General features: G+C 41.7%; 1 protein-coding gene across 2 annotated transcripts; it reads right to left on the reverse strand.

Moving 5' to 3' along the window:
- Positions 1-118: 118 nt before the first annotated feature.
- topaz1 (testis and ovary specific TOPAZ 1) lies at positions 119-16,784 on the reverse strand. 2 transcript variants are annotated; one of them, XM_044139101.1, is made up of 20 exons: positions 16,220-16,784; positions 12,055-14,518; positions 11,925-11,974; positions 11,748-11,833; positions 10,554-10,600; positions 10,428-10,471; positions 10,192-10,250; positions 9,786-9,872; positions 9,442-9,499; positions 7,804-7,955; positions 7,612-7,704; positions 7,380-7,495; positions 7,230-7,293; positions 6,976-7,147; positions 4,141-4,241; positions 3,900-4,065; positions 1,502-1,654; positions 1,189-1,392; positions 920-1,106; positions 119-761 (listed from the first exon to the last, which is right to left on the reverse strand). In XM_044139101.1, exons 1-20 carry the CDS (start codon positions 16,599-16,601, stop codon positions 539-541), a joined length of 4,908 nt encoding a protein of 1,635 aa, XP_043995036.1. In that variant the 5' UTR covers positions 16,602-16,784; the 3' UTR covers positions 119-538. The 2 variants fall into 2 exon arrangements, with proteins under 2 accessions (XP_043995036.1, XP_043995037.1); XM_044139102.1 differs by lacking the exon at positions 16,220-16,784 and adding an exon at positions 15,838-16,129.
- Between the last annotated feature and the right edge of the window lie 541 nt (positions 16,785-17,325).

The following is a 17,325-nucleotide window of genomic DNA, read 5'->3' on the forward strand; positions in this document are numbered from 1 at the left end:
TGATTAACGTGACTACATTATCGCTTGACAGCACCACTATAAATACACACACCCACACAAAGAAGTAAACTTTTAATAAAAAACTTAATTCAAAGAAATCGTAAATTACAGGTCCTGAACAAGCAACAGTTTTGATTGTAACAAACAATACAGCAACATAATGTGGTCATATAAATACATATTTAATTATTTTATATACAGATAACACTGTAACACCCACTCCACCCTCCCCCCCCCACAAAAAATTACATGCGATTGTTCCCTGCAAGAAATAAATTCTAAGTTACTCCCTTAAAACTCTGAGTGAAAGCCAACAAAACTACCTCAGGAAAATAAAGAGCTTTAAATAAACATGAACATAAAAAGTTTGATCAACTGGCATCAGTCTTTGGTTGTGATTTCCTGCGACTGAGTTGCCACGCGTGTAAAGAAGAAAAGAAATGTAGAACTAGAACAGAAACACGCTGTTCTACCTGATTTCATTGATGTTTCTCGGAGAATTCACGGACGCAAGAAGACGTCACAATAGTTACCGACGTCAGTTGGGGTTGACACTTCTGGGTCGTTGCGTCCACATCTCGCTGGCCCACAAGTGATTGTGGCGGAGCCAGCGGCGCGCGGAGGGAACGTCCAGCCTGAACAGCTGCTCCTGGGAGGAGTTGACCGCTGTGTAGCGGACAGTGAGTTTGGGCTGGGGAAGACAAGCTGCGGAGAGAAGCCGGTTACCTGCCGAGATGTAGTCCCCCTCGCAGGTTTGAGTCCTGCAAGAGAGGCCATGCAGAGCATGGCATTTAAAAATAAAACTCTTTCACATTTTGTCAACTCCAATTAAGAAAAACTTCAAAGTATTCGATTTTTAGCGGCGCGCCAATTGCAGTTTTTTTGGCCGATCAAGCACCTTCTTAAAACATCGATGTACCTTTTTAGAGTGATGCTCAGGGAAGAAGTGGCGGTGTCTGGAAGAGGAAGAATGGCTGACGCATTGAAGGAAACAAACATCTCCAAGGCGAGAGCGAGCTCCACCTCGCCGAGCTGACAGGGTACGACCAGCGCCATCAAACCAGGGGCAGCCGATACGTCAGGGTAGTAGCCCGCACTCAGGGAATCTGGGGGATTAACACGGACACTCTGAGGTTTTAAACAGCTAATGAGGAGGTTTTTACGGGACACTAATCCAGTGATATTTACGTTTGAAGACTTCCCGCGCCCGCAGCCACAAGTTTTGCCTGCCCAGTTTCTCGAGCAGCGTCTGCAGCAGTGAGTGATCGACAGCCAGCTGTTTACTCAGCATGAAGTCCAGCAGGTCTGACGCTACAGGTAGAATCTGCCTCTCCACACACACTTGAAGGTGAGACGTAAACAGAGGACTGTACCTGGAGATGTCTATAAGGTCTGGAGGTAGGAGGGGGAAGGAAATGTCTGAAAACATCAGCAAGATCAAATCCAGAGACTAGGAAATTTTAAAAAACGCTCACACACACACGCACACGCACACACACACCGCTTGGTTCCTTAACTCCTGGCAGATTACAGAGGACCTCCAAGGTGTCCCGGTGAGAGGTTTTCCCAGCCAGACGCCTCAGCAGATTAGTCCTGGCCTCCAGATCAGTGGGCTCGCATGGCCACAAACCCGAACTCATGAACCAGTTGTGTTCTGCAGGGACGAATTCCCAAACATAACTACAAGAACATCTCAAATTAGAATGTCATAAAAAGGTTTCATGTATGTCAGTTATTTAATTCAAAATGGGAACTCTTGTTACAACAATGTAGTCCTTTTTCTCCAGGTACGACTCAGCCAAGTCTCTGGTTCTGGAGTCACCTAAACTCTTGAAAAGACTTTGCTTTACAGTCTGTTTTTGTAAACTTTCCATTACTATGCTAGACCCCTTTTTGTTGGGATCGGCAACCCGCGGCACTTTAGCGCCTCCCTAGTGGCTCTCTGGAGCTTTTTCAAAAATGTTTGAAAATGGAAAAAGATGGGGGTGGCAAAGATATTATTTTATATTATATTCATATTATTAATATGACACAATTATTCTTAACGCTTTCCAATGCTATAAAAATGTGCAGAATAAATATTAAATTTCAACATTTCTGTCTACGAAGATTTGCGGTATAGCCTGTGACGTCTCTTCCAGCTGGGGCAGGTGGCTGTTGTAAACACATCGACGGTTTGTGTGGTGGTGAGCCACAGAGAGCAAAGAGAAAAAATAGCCGAGGAGAGATTCTACAATTCTTGGACCGAATCATTTGCATTCATTGCCAATGCGGAAGGATTACCTGAATGTTTGCTCTGTAGCGAGAAGTTGTCAAATAACAAAAAGACTGTAGAGCGCACCTTACTGTAAGCCACACCTACAATAAAAAAAACAAACGAAAGAAACCTGTAACGTACATATAAAAGCCGCACCGGGCTGTAAGCCGCATGGTTCAAAGCGAAGGGGAAAAGCAGTGGCTTATAGTCCGAAAAATACGGAAATGTGTAAAGACATTTCCAGGGAAGGCGCTGCATTAGCCGCCACGTCAAGATTAAAGTTACATCTTACAAGGCCGATGTTGAGAAGCTGCCCAGTGATGTCCGTAAACAGAAGTCACATTAAACACACAATCCTGCCATAGGCACATATATTTAGTCACAAAGTTGTTGTTTGTTTTAAAATTATTTGTGAATTTTGTCAGTATATATACTTAGTGATATTATTGTGTGTAACATCTTCAGGTCCCAGGATGGTTGTGTCAAAAGAGAAGAAGATGCTGCTATGTTTTACAGTTGCACTGACTTGCTTGGCATTTGCACAGAAATCAAACTTAAACTGTATTAATTTAATACTTTATCTCTTCAAAAGACAACTGCTTTATATTATATGCAGGTTGGGTTTTGTTGCACTCCGCTTGTTGCCCAGATAAGGGGCAGATTCCGTTTGGTTGTTGGTTTGATCCCACACTTAACGTGATTATTTACAAGGAGGGTTTGTTGTTATGCAAACTGCATTTGGGGGCAGATTTTCCAAGTTCCAAAAGGAAACAAAATGACCCTTTCCCTGTCGATCTTCATAATAAAAAGGACATCAAAAATCAGATTTTTTTATTGTATTTCTTTAATTTTATCAATGCAACAAAACATAAAACATTAATATTGAAACGGAAGGTAAACTTAAAGCACCATCGTACAACAGAGTCACGTGGTGAGTCATTCCTTCCAGGACGCACTGCAGGGTAAATAAACATTTAATCAGGAATGCTAATTATGTATACAGTTAGTCGTTTTGATAATAGGCTAATATAAACACTTAAAGCCTGTTTTGCCTTTATTATAAGCCTTATACAAGGCTTTTAATTTTTTGCGGCTCCAGACAGATTTTGGTCTTTTTTTGGTCCAATATGGATCTTTCAACATTTTGGGTTTCCGACCCAAAATGGTTTCCGACATCTTTTTTTTAATCAGTTCTAAGCCAGAAACAATTATTCGCCATCAAGTGATTATTGAAATAATCTTCACCTAATTTTGTAATCAATTAATTAATTGTTCACTGGAACAATTAATTACTTATACTCAATTCACTCAAATGATTGAGTGTAAAGTAAAAAACATGCTGTGTTTTTGTACTTTAGGCAATACAATGTTTATTTTTGTATATTTTTTTCCCCACCTTTTAATGTGTTTCTAGTATTGTGTAAAAAAGTTTATGTGGTTAAATAAAAATATGCCAAATGTGCTCATGTTTGTATCCAATTAATCGATTAATCATCAGCAGAATCGATTACTGAAGTTGCACCCCCAGTGCTAACCTACTTTTCTTTTTATATTTAGCCAACTCTAAGCTGATTTGCCATAGAGAGGCACCTTAAGCTACAACTGTCTGAGATCTGATGAGAGTCCGGTCAGGCAGCGTTACCTCGGAGTGTGTTTAGCGCTCCCTCCACACTCCCACTCAGGAGGAAGAGCTCCGTTGCCACAGTGATCAGGCAGCAGCGCGATGCTCCGTCCTCGTTCCCAAATAAGCTCTTCAGTGTTGTGTAGTCGACTTTTAAGGCGGACATCACCTCCACCACTCTGCGGCCCTGCATATGTGGACATCGTTAACCGAACGAAAGAAAGCCGGAGAAACGCAGGAGGGAAACGGAGCGGCTCGTTACCTTAATCCAGTGGCGATTTTTGTGGTATCTCAACATCAAAGACACTCCGATTCTGCCCACAAAAGTCTTCACCAGATTCTCCTTGCTTTCGTTTTGGCGCACTAATTAAAAAAAAGAAAGAATTGCAATCATTACGGTGCCTAGAAAATGTATCCATTTTCTGCAACAAATGTTGGGATTATATCCATTATCCAACTGGAGCTGCGTTTCCATTGACCATATAACTAAGCAATTTGGGATTTTGAAAATAAGTTTGTGAAAGGGAAACATGCCAATTTCGGAAAAAAGAAAAAAAAAGTTTTGCCAATAGGATGAGGTGGTTTTCTGGCTGTATTGCAATTGGTTTATTTTTCAAAACTGCAATGGAAACACATGATCAACAACCGGATGTTGCCACTGGCACAAACCACGAAGAAGACGACAACAGGAAGTAGTTGCAGTATTAAGTTGTTTTTTTTTTCATAACTTATCGTGTGAAGAAACTTATTCACATGTGATTTTAATTGAGATTCTTATCCAATAGAAACACCACAAATTGCTAAATTTTGTTTTTGCTACTTTAGCGGTGTTACGGCCCTGGGCCTAACAATTGGGGGCTCGTTCAAACTGTTGTGAGTTGTGTTTGGTTCGGTAAGTTTGACTTTTGTCTTGTCCTTTGACTTAATTATGATGTTTGAGCGCTTGTTTTGCGTTGGCTTTTTAGCTCGTTAGCGTCACGCTGAGACGCCATTTCTGTGCTTTTACTTGGTGACGGTGGAAGCCCGTGACGTAATTGTCCTTATTTGGACTTGTGCGCTCTTGGGGGATATGCAGGTGGTTCGTTTAGCATGCAGTGCTTTGTTTGTAATTTTTGGAGCGGGATGCTTGTTCCGTGGCTGTGATTTTTAGCGATATAGGTAAGTGTCAAGTTTTTAATATGCACTAGTGAAACGATTTTGGGCGGGTGTCCCCTTGCAGGTTTTGGCGGCGTTTCCCAACAGGGGTTTCATCGCATTGTTTCCTAGTGTGGAGGTACGGCGGGTAGAGCTTCCCTATCCCCTTTCCCTTCATCGGCTCGGGAGCATTCCGTGGTTTCGAGGGGGTGACAGCCTGCTGATTGCCCTTATCGTTCCACTGGTTTTTAAATGCATAAAAACCCATCGCTACGCCTCCCGAAGACTAGGGATGAGTTTGGAAGTTTCTTCGCTAGGCAGTTAGCGGGGACACACTGCGGGTCGTCGTTTTGAGCTTTTATTGTGCATTAAATTGTCACTTGTCCGTCGTTATAAACTTGAGGCTTTTAATGGTTAAATAATGTCTTGTAGATTAAGAGTAATTCTAATGATGGCAGAGCATTATGATGATCACTTGTGTCACATAGGAATGTGATCGTCACTTTTAGAAATTTTAAATTTGTTTGAGGCTGGTGTGTGTAGGCCTTGTCTAAACTCATCTCGTGTCAGTAGTTTGTCTGGTGGGCAGCAAACGGACTAGTTCAGTGGAAGGAAAAACTGTGCTTCGAGTCTGGTTGTGAAATGACTGTTCTGGTGGAGGAGTTGGCCCACGTTTTGTTAGAATCCTTTAAGAGTGTGGTAGTGGACCATGCTGGGATTGTTGTGGGTGTGGCTCTCGTTTTGTTTGGTCATTTGTGATGAGGAGAATCCTGAACACTTGGTTAAGCAGTGACGTGACCTTTTGGTGTTGTGGAGATGTCTGCTCACTTTGGTTTGACACTCTTTTGGTGTTGCTGGCTGTGAGACAGCAGTAACTTTGAGTATGGTGCTGGACCATGCTAAGGGTGATGTGGGTATCAATCTCCATATTGTCGGTCACGTTTGCTTACCTGACTTGTGTAGCAATGTTTTGTGGTAGTGGACCACTTGTTGCTGTGACCTTTTGTGTTGGGTAATACCAGTTCAGATCTGGTTGGATTGCTGGTTATTGCTTTGGCGAGTGGTAACTGGGTGAATCCATTTTTGATTTGGCTGTGAACCTGTGGTAGGTCACTTGTGTGTCAGGTTTGTGTTCAGTAGTGGTTTTTTCCTCTTGAGGGTGTTGAAGCGGTAAGAACATGTCCTGTTTCAGCTGCTGCACTATTCTTTACCAGTCTTCATAACCAGTAACCAACATGATGGGCACAGCGACTTATGGCTGTGGGACATGGAGGCTGACGATGTGACGGCTGTCATCCTGAACTCAAAATTTTGGTAATGTACTACCAGCCCAAACATTTTTAAATTAATATTTGTTTTGAGTTATTAAAGGTTCCCCTTTGGGGCCCTTTTCTTAAGGGTGGGGGTGTTACGGCCCTGGGCCTTATGGGCTGAGTCAGGTGCCTTGTTGTCGGTCTTTGTGCTCCTCCCCTTTACAGGTGCTGCTGATTTGTTCATTTGGAGCACAGATCATTTAAACCTGGCCGTCTCCACCTTCTGGGTCGCCTTCGGCGTCCACTCTGCCACTTGTTGTGTTTTGGTGCCAGGCCTCAGCTCCCCTCCTTCTGCACATTTGAGTTTGTCTTTGTTTTTGCACTTCAACACTTCCATATGCACTCATACACCACATCCAAGCATTTGCATTACACCACTGATACCGACATTCACAATCCATTGTTGTTTTTGTTAATAAATATTCTTTGTTAAGCACTTCAACCACTGCATGGTCTCCCGTTTTTGTTATGACCTTGAGCCAGACGTAACAGCGGAATAGCGACAAAGTTCTGAGCAGATTTGTAACGGAGTTGAAGGTAGTGAAGCAGAAGGAAAATTTTCTATGATGACAGAAAAAAAAAAAAAACTGTGCATTCAAAAATAAAAAGGAAGAGTACCAAGTACTTAACACATTAATGAGAAAGTTCACCTGTCTCAGCGAAAGCAGCGTAAGGCAGCAAGACCTTGTCTTTGCTCTCAGACAGAAGCGCTATAGCAATGCGACCGCTGATGCGCTCCACCTGGTTTGGGTGTTGGCTGGACTGGCAGATGGACCTGTACACCTCTCCCATCCGTTTCCAGTCTTCCTGCTTGGCACAAAGCTGACAAAATGGATGATAAGAATAAATATAATAAGAAACAGTGTAATCCTTAGGGATAACCCAAAAATCAAACAGAACTAACCTCTATTTCAACAATCCCATGAACTAAATTCAGATACTCAGGACTCTGCGTGCAGGCAGACGAGCTAAACGAGTTAAATCACAAGTTTTTACGTTACTATAGAAACGATTAGGAGCTAAAATCAGGAGTAAAACCCAAAGTGTTACCAACTTGTGGTTTCCACCCAAAGCGAGGTGCGAGTTGTGATGAGCCGCCTGCTGAAACATGGGGCTGTGTTTGACGTTGTCTATGCAGTCCAAGCTCAGCTCCAAACCGACGCCGGCCATCTGTTGTCAAACAAAACAACAACAGAAATTTCCCCCATCCACATAAAAAACAAAACAAAAACAAAACCAAAAAAAAAGACTCGACAGCAAACCCGAGGATGAACGAACTGAGACACCTTGAATGTGAGCTGCATCAGTTCGGGCACGAAGCTCATGAGATCCTTGTCCCTCACGTAGTTAAAGAGAGCCAGCAGGAACTCGTGGCCCGGCTGGAGGAGGACAGGAGAGGGTTAAATCACGCAATGTCCCCGCCCCCGTCTCCTAGGCAACACGCTGGATTATGTTACATACGTGACTGCTGCACTGACCACTATGTTGTGGGCCAAGCTGACGCGGAGGACTGAGAAGACGTTGGACATCATGCCGGCTTTCAGCAGAGCCCAGAGGAGCGTGAGGAGGGCCGGCATGGAGAAATACGCCCCCGGTGGGCTGTTCTGGTAGTACCCGGTAAACACAGCGCCTGCAGGGGGCAGGTGGAAAAAAAAATACATGCTTCTGAACTCCACTGAACATTGCAGTGTTTTTTTTTTTTTTGTCTCATTATAAACATAAATTTCAGTGTATTTTAATTGAGATTTTCTCTGATAGATCTTAAGAAAGCAGTTGAAAACCAAAACACTGCTTTCAGAATGCTTTACAAATAAAATCTAAAAAGTCTGGGTAGGTGTGAACCTGCAATCGAATTCTGATGTGCACAAAAAAAAAAAAAAAAAAAGGACATCCTGTCCGCCTAAAAAACGAAGTCTCTGTTCGACTGAAGGGAACTCTGGCGCGGTTCGAATACGTATGTGAACACCAAGGGGACCAGAGACTCCCTCAAGAGCAGGAAGCGGACTATGATGCAGGGCATTCTGGGTAAGTATAACCAAAACAAATGTGAGTTTAGTGGTAGTGACATAAATGACTTGTGATCTTTTACCAGAAACAGAAAAAAAATAATTTTGCAATCACTAAAATTTGCCGCCACTACATCTTTGTTTACATTTTGCGAAGAAGGAAGGCGCACTGTTTCTTCTTCAGAGGTTTTCATGCTGTTTTTTTCTTCAGTGGTTCTTGGTACAGCGCCATCACTGGTGAGGAGGTGAACAGGTTTTTCAAACCATTTAGTTAATTTGTCATAGTGTGATGTGACAGTGAACCACACCAACTGAAAACGTACGAAATGTCGCAATTTTGTTTCCCGATCAAACAGAGTCTACTGGAACTAGCAAGTGTGAAAACATCCTGAAAGATTTCTTTGAGCAGGCCTCTTTTTATTTAATGCCAAACGGTCAAATCAACTTTGACCCGATTGTCAGTCGTTTCTGGAAAAAGAATATAAAAAAAGCATCCCGAAACATAATGGAAATGATGCATTTAGGTGACATTAAAGTGTTTTGTATCCAGGTGAAAAGGTTCAGCTGTGTCTCATACATCACCTACAGTATACTGACATTGATTTTCCTGCTTTTTATTCCATACAGCCCAAATTTGCTGATATGTGAAGCTTCTCTGCAGCTACTAGGTTTACAGTTATGCAAAAAAAAAAAAAAAAAAAAAAAAAACCCACAAAAACTTAAAATTTTCTGGCGATCAGTTGAACATGACAATGTGAGACGTTCAATCTCAAAACAATTGTGTTGTTTTTCTAACTTAATGATGCCATTCACTCTGACCTGTCTGCTGAAACATTTGATCTTCATGATTCTGTTTGTTCACCAATTCTTTTTTAATAAACCTCTGTTGCTTTTACTGAGATTAAGCTACACAGAAGTAGACCCATAAGATGTCTTGTGAAGACAATTTGGTGCTCTGGATTTTATTTAGGAGTATCAGACTCAATTATTCACTGCATCTTCTTGGTCTTCTTTTATTTAGGGGCTTCCTGGAAAAAAGGAAATCCTTTTGCACAGCACTTGAACAGCTGTTTGAGGCAAAGCGAAAACTTGCATTGGAAGGATACTGACCAGCTTTCTGGAGGCACGCTGGATTTTTGGCAAACTTCGTCACCATGTCAACACAGAACTAGAAAGAGAGAGCGAGAAAAAAAAAGGAATCATTCACAGTCTCTGAAAATGTGCAACGACACCAACAGCACAGCAGAGGGTGATATACCTCTTGTGATCAACAAACATCTAAACAGGGATGCAAACCTAGCAGCCTTTAAGCATGGAAATAATTTTTTTTATGGTAAACATATGATGGATTCTTTCTCAGATGAAGTGATAAACGGTCTCTAGAGAGATCCAGTGGATTCCTGCTTTGGTACAAAGCGTCTGAGCTGAGAACGAACGCGTTTCGCCGGGCGTACCTTCTCGTCCCCCTCCGCCGGTAGATGCTGGAAGCGACACATTTTGAAGCCACAGGACAGCGATTCACTGAAGTACTGTCTGCAGTACTGAGGATTAGAAGATTTGCTCCATTACACAGAGGAGTCCATCACAAGAAACAGCAAAACAGTCATTTAGTTAGCTGAATGAGTTGCACTATTGTTTGCTGCTTTTGCTTGTTTTGTTTTTTTAACGCATATTATCCAAAAGCCATTAGGTTTGAAGCATAAAAATGAAAATGTGCTAATTCATATAAGATCAAATTGTGTTTTGTTAGATGGATCATTTTAAACCAAATAAAGAAATACACTGTTGTAGAATTCACTTATTTAAGTGTTAAAAATAAAGTTAAAGCAGCTATTTTTTTTCCAATACAGAAATACTCACTTCATTTGATTTCTGACGCCTTAAATCTGTCAGGTTAGCCGGGGCTTTTATACACCGTCCTGCGGAAGGAGCAGAAGAGCCAGATGTGAGGAGTTCACTATCGGCAAACCTGGACCTGACCTTTCTATTAGCAACTCAAATTAACACACACACACATTTAAATACTTTAAATAAACAAATAAAAAGTCATCAGTGAAAAAAGAAAGATCACATTTGATCTTCTTATTCCCACTTACCTAGTCTTGAGGTCACATGTGGATGGATGAGACGACCAAAATTACTGAACAAACACACAGAGATGAGATTAACACTAATTTATCTGTGTTGAAAGAGTTCAGCATGTGAATTGTGTGAAGGAATACCTTTCCAGGGATCCATCCATTTTAATGCTGTTTCTGTCAGATCGTCCCTGGTTGAAAACATGCAACATAGATAACCTTCTACAGTGACAAAGTACTCGTATATATTTAAATGTGTCACATTTTGTCACATTAAAACGTCAAAAACCTCAATGGATTTTTTTCTTTTTCTAGGAATTTTATGCGATAGCTGTGCCAATCCAAACCTATGCCAACAATCATTTTCACATCACAAATCAGACTTTTCTAGAAGAGCAGCAAGATGGAAGCCACATGAAATCCTGCGTGAAGTTAGTCAGAAAAAAACATGGCAGACGTGGAAGAAGGTGGTGTGGTTGGATGAAACCAAAACGTTAATTATGTATTCTAGCATAAACAAATATAGAGTACAGTACAGACCAAAAGTTTGACACACTTTCTAATTAGAAATTGGTGTGTAGTGTATGTATGCCAAAAAAATTTAAGATGGTGGTAAATCATGTAGTGGTGCACTTTTCTTAAACAGGGACGCAGGTTAAAATCGATGGGAAGATGGATGGAGGATAAACATAAATAAAAACAAAAAACAGTCAGGCACTGCAAAAATAAATAAATAAATAAATGCTCTTCACTCAATCTGACAGTAATTTAGTTATTTTGTAAGGAAAATTGGAAAAAATGTTTGTCACTGGGTCTTCAAAGCTGGTCGAGACAAATTATTAACCCGTAGGAATAAATATAAAATATTAAAAACAGAGCTAACTTCAGTTATGCTCTGTTTTGATCTGCCGCATTCAATCAACAATAAAATGCATCGTCTGTGGTTACAATGTGACAAAATGTTAGGAAATAAAATTAAAGGAGAGTAAATACGTTTTAAAAGCCACAAAATCGGTAATATTACGTTCATTTAATACCGAGAAATTTTGACCAAAAAACTGAACAGCAGTGATCAACTTCAATTCAGTTTAAATTGATTAAACAACTCTTCGTAGTGAAATCTGCATGATAAATCAATGATAAGGTGTAACTTTATACTGATGTAAAGCATTATGTCCTTTATCTCTGCCCACATGGAGAACATTTATCCACTAGGGCGCGTTCTCAAACCTTTCTGATGTTTTTCAATAAAATGCTCAAAATTAAAAACTCCAGAGAAATAAGGAGCTCTGTATGAGACGCAATAAAGAGCAAGAGGACTCCCTCCAGGTACGTTACCAGATGTTCGCTTTGAGCGTATGGATTTTGATTTTTGGTAGTCATGTTGCTACACCGAGGTCTCCATGGTCTGCTTTCCATCTCCTCTGTAACATATTAGTTTGTCCATGAAATAGAATAGAAAAACATTCAAAAATGCCCACATAAAACAACATAAAACGCATCCAGAATTCCTACCTGCAATTTCAGTACAGTCATCATGAAAATCGACTGTAACTGGTGTCACTCTGCAACACAAATACCTTTCATTTAGTACAGGGAGAAACCACTTGTAGCCTATATGATGTAGAAACACAGGAGTCCTTACTTTTGATCAAACACTGATGATGACTTAGTGGTCTTGGATGAAAGCTTTATTGGCGGGATTGGTTTCTTTTTAGGAGCCGCGGTGTCCCTGATGGGGCCCAGGTTCAGCAGGCTCTTCTCTGGCAGATTTTCAAACAGTTCCGGATCCTCCTTCACAACATCGACGAGCAAGATATCCTGTTCATAAGCTGTGAACTCGTCCAAAACGTCAGACTCCTGTTCTTTGGTCCCCTCTGCTTCTCTTTGGTCGTCTTCCGTGTTGGAAGAGCTCAATTCCTCTTCTGTAGAAGAGCATTGCTCTTCTTCGTCTTCTTCCTCTGTGTGTTCCTCACAGAAGCTGCTGGGAGACGAGCTGCCTTCGGTTGGGACATTCGAACCAACCGTTGCCTGTACTTTAGGACCAAAGGGACCTTGCTTGAAACTTCTTTTACCATCCTCAACGTTTTTCTCAGAGTCATCTAAAGTTTCCTTTACACCCTCATCGCCATCCACTTCAGTGTTGCTGGGAGAAGACAACAATTTGAAAGCGGTGATGTCAGTCGGAGTACTGGGACTTGTAGCGCCTTCCATTTCTTTGCTGGAGTGTTCAGAAGAAATACTGGAGGTCTCGGTGTTGCCATTGGCCACTTGTGCCAGGTAAAAATCTGTTGGTGTTTCATCTTTGTTCATAACCTCCTCCTTATCTTCCAATCTTTCCAGGTTTTCGAATGAGGTACACCCTAAAATGTGCCTATATGGAGAGGTGATGGGGGAGAGCTCTGGGGGAAGCAGAAACCCATCGGCGTCAAAGTCCACATAGTTTTGTCTGGGGACGTTGCACAAATGTTTTGGCTTGAACGGACTTGCGTCGTATGGTTCCAGCCTGGGTGGGCTCTTCATTGGGAGACATTCGTCGTTGTTGTTCTGGTCACAACTGAAGTCGATGGAGGATACAAGACTCTGGCAGGAGTTGTTTGGAAGTGCAAAGGATACAGGACCGAATGAGGAGAGTTGGGGTTCCTCAACCGTTTTCCCCGCATTGTTTTGGATTTTCCTTGATAGGAACGTTGAAGGGAGCGGAGAAAACATTGTGGCAGAAAGGCCGCTTGATGATGGTTCTGATAAATTAGACAAAGCAGAGGATTCTTCCCAGTCACAAAGACTGAGCACTGAGTGGGTGGTAGTAGTCGAGGTGGAGCCGTTTGTTTCAAGGCGGTTCAACAGAAAAGTTGATCCAGCTCCAACGTCTGGCTCCATACCAAGCTGACCTGGGCCTGAAGATGGAACGGAACGACAATGAAGATGGGCTACAGATTTTCCAAACTGCACAGATTGTTGCGCTGTCCTCAGGTTTGTCATGTTGTGGTTTTCTCCTGTGGATGAACTAGGCAGGTTTGAATTCTTTGTCACAGAGTCAATGGGGCTACTTTGGGATGAACCCGTCTCTGAACAGGCTGTGGCAGAAGCACCAACTTTACACCTCGGCTGACTATTTGGAAAAGGCCAGGACTTGTAAGTTCGCGCACACGAACTACGTAGTTCCCTAAAATAAGGCCTTACTCTCTGGCAAGTGAAAAACTCTGGTACGTCCACGTTCACCTCATCATTCTCACTGAACAGCACTGGTGATATTTGAAATACATTATATTCAGTAGGACTGAAAATATTCTGATCAGGTCCACTGATTACTACGTTTTCTTTCGAGGCCGTGCTACAAACTCTGCTGCACTCAACTCCGTCCCCAAGCTTCATTCTTTTGACTCTGTGAATCTCCAAAGCAATCGGGTCAGATCCAAGTCCAGCATCAACCAGCTGATATTGATCCAACACACAAGTCCTGATCTCGTCTTCTTCTGTGTGTTTGCTTTTTAAGAGAGAAGCAGGAGTAGTGGTGTCTACATCCGTCCAGCCATTGTAGAAATGCTTTGAAGGCGTCTTTGAGAACTCTGATGCTGTGCCTTCTTGCGGGTGTTTGTGTTGTTCTGTCAGACTTTCAGCCTGACAGATGCTGTTTCCACTCTGCACACTGGGACTGCTGGTGCTATTTTTAGCCTCACCACCTTGCTCACTGTTATGCCCTATACAACTGGGCCAAATTCGAAATCCAGCCCTCATGTCCCGCTTGAAGCAATGCATCTTCTTGTTCTTGAGATCATCTGGTAAAATGTAACCGCAATTATGACTGCATATATCGTACGTTGCTGCAATGTCGCAAAGTGTTACTTTGGGGTACTCATTAATCCACACGACGATCTTCTCCACCGTCTCAACGGCTCTTTTCCCGCCGTAGACCTTAACCATAGCGGGAGACGGCCCGGAATCCGGGGTAGAGTTTTTAGGCTTTTGCTTACCCAAGGTCCTCTGCCGGGGGGAAATGTATTTACATTCCCCGCACGCAATGCAGAGGGAGGCTCCAACTGATCTTCTTAAGTACCCTTCTGAACCAGCAAGTTCAGATGGGTTCACAAGTGTATCCTGAACAAATTCTGAAAGTGAAAGATATCAAATAAAGCCAATGAGAAAGGCAGTAATTATATGAACACCAAGACACTTTTAATAACTAAGAAGTTTAGTTAATTTTTTTCTCTTTTTCTTTTTGCTATTTTAACCACAAGTTTCATAATTCTCTACACTTTTTTGCCCCATTATGTAAAATACTAACATGAAATATTTAGACAATGGGATCATGAATAAACTGGAAATTAAAAAAATATCTTTTTTTTTTTTTTACACACTTCAATCACACAGAAAAGCCTCGGGTCTTCTGGACGAAACTTATTTGACAAAAGAAGGTGAGGTTTTCAAACCTAAGGTACACTTTACTGAAAGTCAGGCATTGTGGCAATAGTAGGGCTATCGCTCCAGCTGTGGTAACGATGAATTGCATAAAGAAGGTTGAATAATCAAAGAGGAAAACTATCAATTTCTTTCAACTTCCGCTCAAATCAGAAGCTAAACGTACCACATTTGGGGATTTCAACTGGACAATGATACCAAATGATAATCAAACAAGGTTTTGCAAATCTCAAGTCCTGAACTCAAACCTCTTAAAAATGTATGGACTGAATGAATGTAGCGACTGTGCTAAAGAAACAACCAATTTAATTCTATTACTGCTTCTCAGAAGAAAAGTGGTCAAGTATCCAGCTAACCTAATGGCAGAACCTACGATGTTTGCAATTGTTAAGGGACACAAAATACAAGCGCCAAAATAAATTCATTTTAAACTCATGCTAACAATGGGTGGATGTAAACGTCTGACCAGAACTGGGTAACTTTCCTACTGCAGCTCAAAAGCACTACATGGCAAATCCTGTAATGTTTTTCAATGGGAGCAGTAAGGAACGTGTTCAAGAGGAATTATAAGAATTAATTTCACTCTAAAAACTCAGAGAGAACAAATATTTAGCAAACTAACTGTTCCGCTTAAGTTTTCAAATCGAAATCTCTCCCAACAGGAAGCGGATGTGATAGTAGAACATGGCAGCTTCCCGGTCATAAAACGTCTTGACTGCCACGATCATCGTGTTTATCAGGTTTTATTTAGAGACATATTTTTACATGATCCTTGACGTTTAGTACAATCGCCTCCTGCATGGCATCTTCTAATATTTGATACTGTACGGTTGAAAATATTGAAAGTTTTGCCCCTCTGTTAGCATTAGCATATCACACGTTACATAAAAGCATGCATAAACAGCTGGTTAAATCTATAAACTGCCTGATAAAAAGTTAGATGGGTTGTGCATTTCAATAAAAACACCTCAATGGAGCTAGCTAACGCTAGACCTACGGTTCTCCTTACTTGCTAGACTGCTCGGTTCTGACGGTGTTCCTGCAGACATTTGTCCCCCGACAGCAGCAGCGGAGCCCGGATTGCCTTCCGCGGCCTCGGCCTTCCCCGAACCCTGTCCATCCCTGCCTTCAATGCTACCAAACACGTCTCTATCCCCCCTTGCGGTGAAACTGTGCCCTTCATGAATGAAAAAATTACCCAAATCCTGTTCTCCCGTTGCCTTACAAACAGCCAGTTTTACAGGAGAGGGCATTTTGGTTGTTTTCAGATGGTGGGCGACTTCAGCACAACTGCGCTCGGCTGTCCGAGTCGGCGCAAACGCACCACATCAACCTAACCCTGCAGACCGTGGTCTCGTTTCTACTGTTGGGTTTTCTCTCGTCATACTTGCCTTTAGTGTTTGGCCCGCTCCGTTTACTCTTCATGCTGTCCCCTGTGCACGACTGAAGGTCATTTCTCCACTTGGCTTTCTGTGCAACATCGTAGTTCCCCTTCAGTTTTCCTTTAAAGTTATCCTTGAGAGTATCGTTTTGTTTCTCCAAGCTCTTTGGTTCTGGGACAGTTTGGTTCGATTCTTTTCGGTCCCCAGAGACAGAGGCGGTCTCTTCCACTGACAAAGGCTTTGAAAGTACATTTTGACGTTGTTTTGAGGAGTCGGGTGATATGCGAATGGCTGCCTTCGGGGTTTTTCGCCTCCGTGGAGCTAGTTTGAGACCAACGACGTCTTTTAGGGCGAGTCGGTTCAGTTTCACCCTGTTAGAAGACGGAAACATGCTAACCAATAAAACCGTGACTAAACACACGTTTTTAAAACGTGTTCAATAAAAAGTTGTTTATAATAAATGCTTGTTCTGGTCCTACTCCAATATTGTCGCTAGTCATGGAAGTCCGTACTTCTCAGTTTGAATTAATATTCAAGGTGAGCTCAAATGTATCGCCCAACCACACTGCGCATGCGTAACAAGTCTCATTGGAAGTCTGACAAACCAAAAGCTTCGCCGTTTTTTCACCTACCTGCCTGTCCAGAATGAAATTATTCCTGTACTAGGCTCCTACAATATTAAGCCTATTTATTGGTTTTTTCTTTAGAATATATTTATTGGGATATTTTAATTTTTTTAAAAATTATTAATGGTCTTATGAGAGCTTTTATCAAACAAAGCCCACCGGTCAATACATAATTGGTTAAATACTTAATCGCGTATTAAGGTAATATTGGGGGGTGCGGCTTTATAAATACCCTTAGACATTCCAAGAATTTCATACACGTTTAAACGTGAAAATAATTAGAATATTTACACATATGTTAAAGCTATATGTGAATATTTATGTATCCATTAAATAATTACTTTTGTTACACAGATTGAGTTTATATAAACAGACCAAAACAGTCATTTACAAATTAAATGGCACAAAAATCCAATTTCAAATTCAAGCAGCGACATCATTTGTTGGCGTCTTTAGCCACCAACAAATGATGGTGGCTAAAGACACGGA

Source organism: Gambusia affinis, linkage group LG14 (genome assembly GCF_019740435.1).
Source record: "Gambusia affinis linkage group LG14, SWU_Gaff_1.0, whole genome shotgun sequence".
Lineage (NCBI taxonomy): Eukaryota > Metazoa > Chordata > Actinopteri > Cyprinodontiformes > Poeciliidae > Gambusia > Gambusia affinis.

Coding starts and splice junctions, on each gene's coding strand:
- topaz1 (XM_044139101.1), bottom strand. CDS start 16,601: ATGTTTCCGTCTTCTAACAGGGTGAAACTGAACCGACTCGCCCTAAAA. Junction 4,066..4,140: donor AAAATCGCCACTGGATTAAG/GTAACGAGCCGC, acceptor CCACATATGCAG/GGCCGCAGAGTGGTGGAGGT. Junction 1,655..3,899: donor AGCGCTAAACACACTCCGAG/GTAACGCTGCCT, acceptor TCGTCCCTGCAG/AACACAACTGGTTCATGAGT.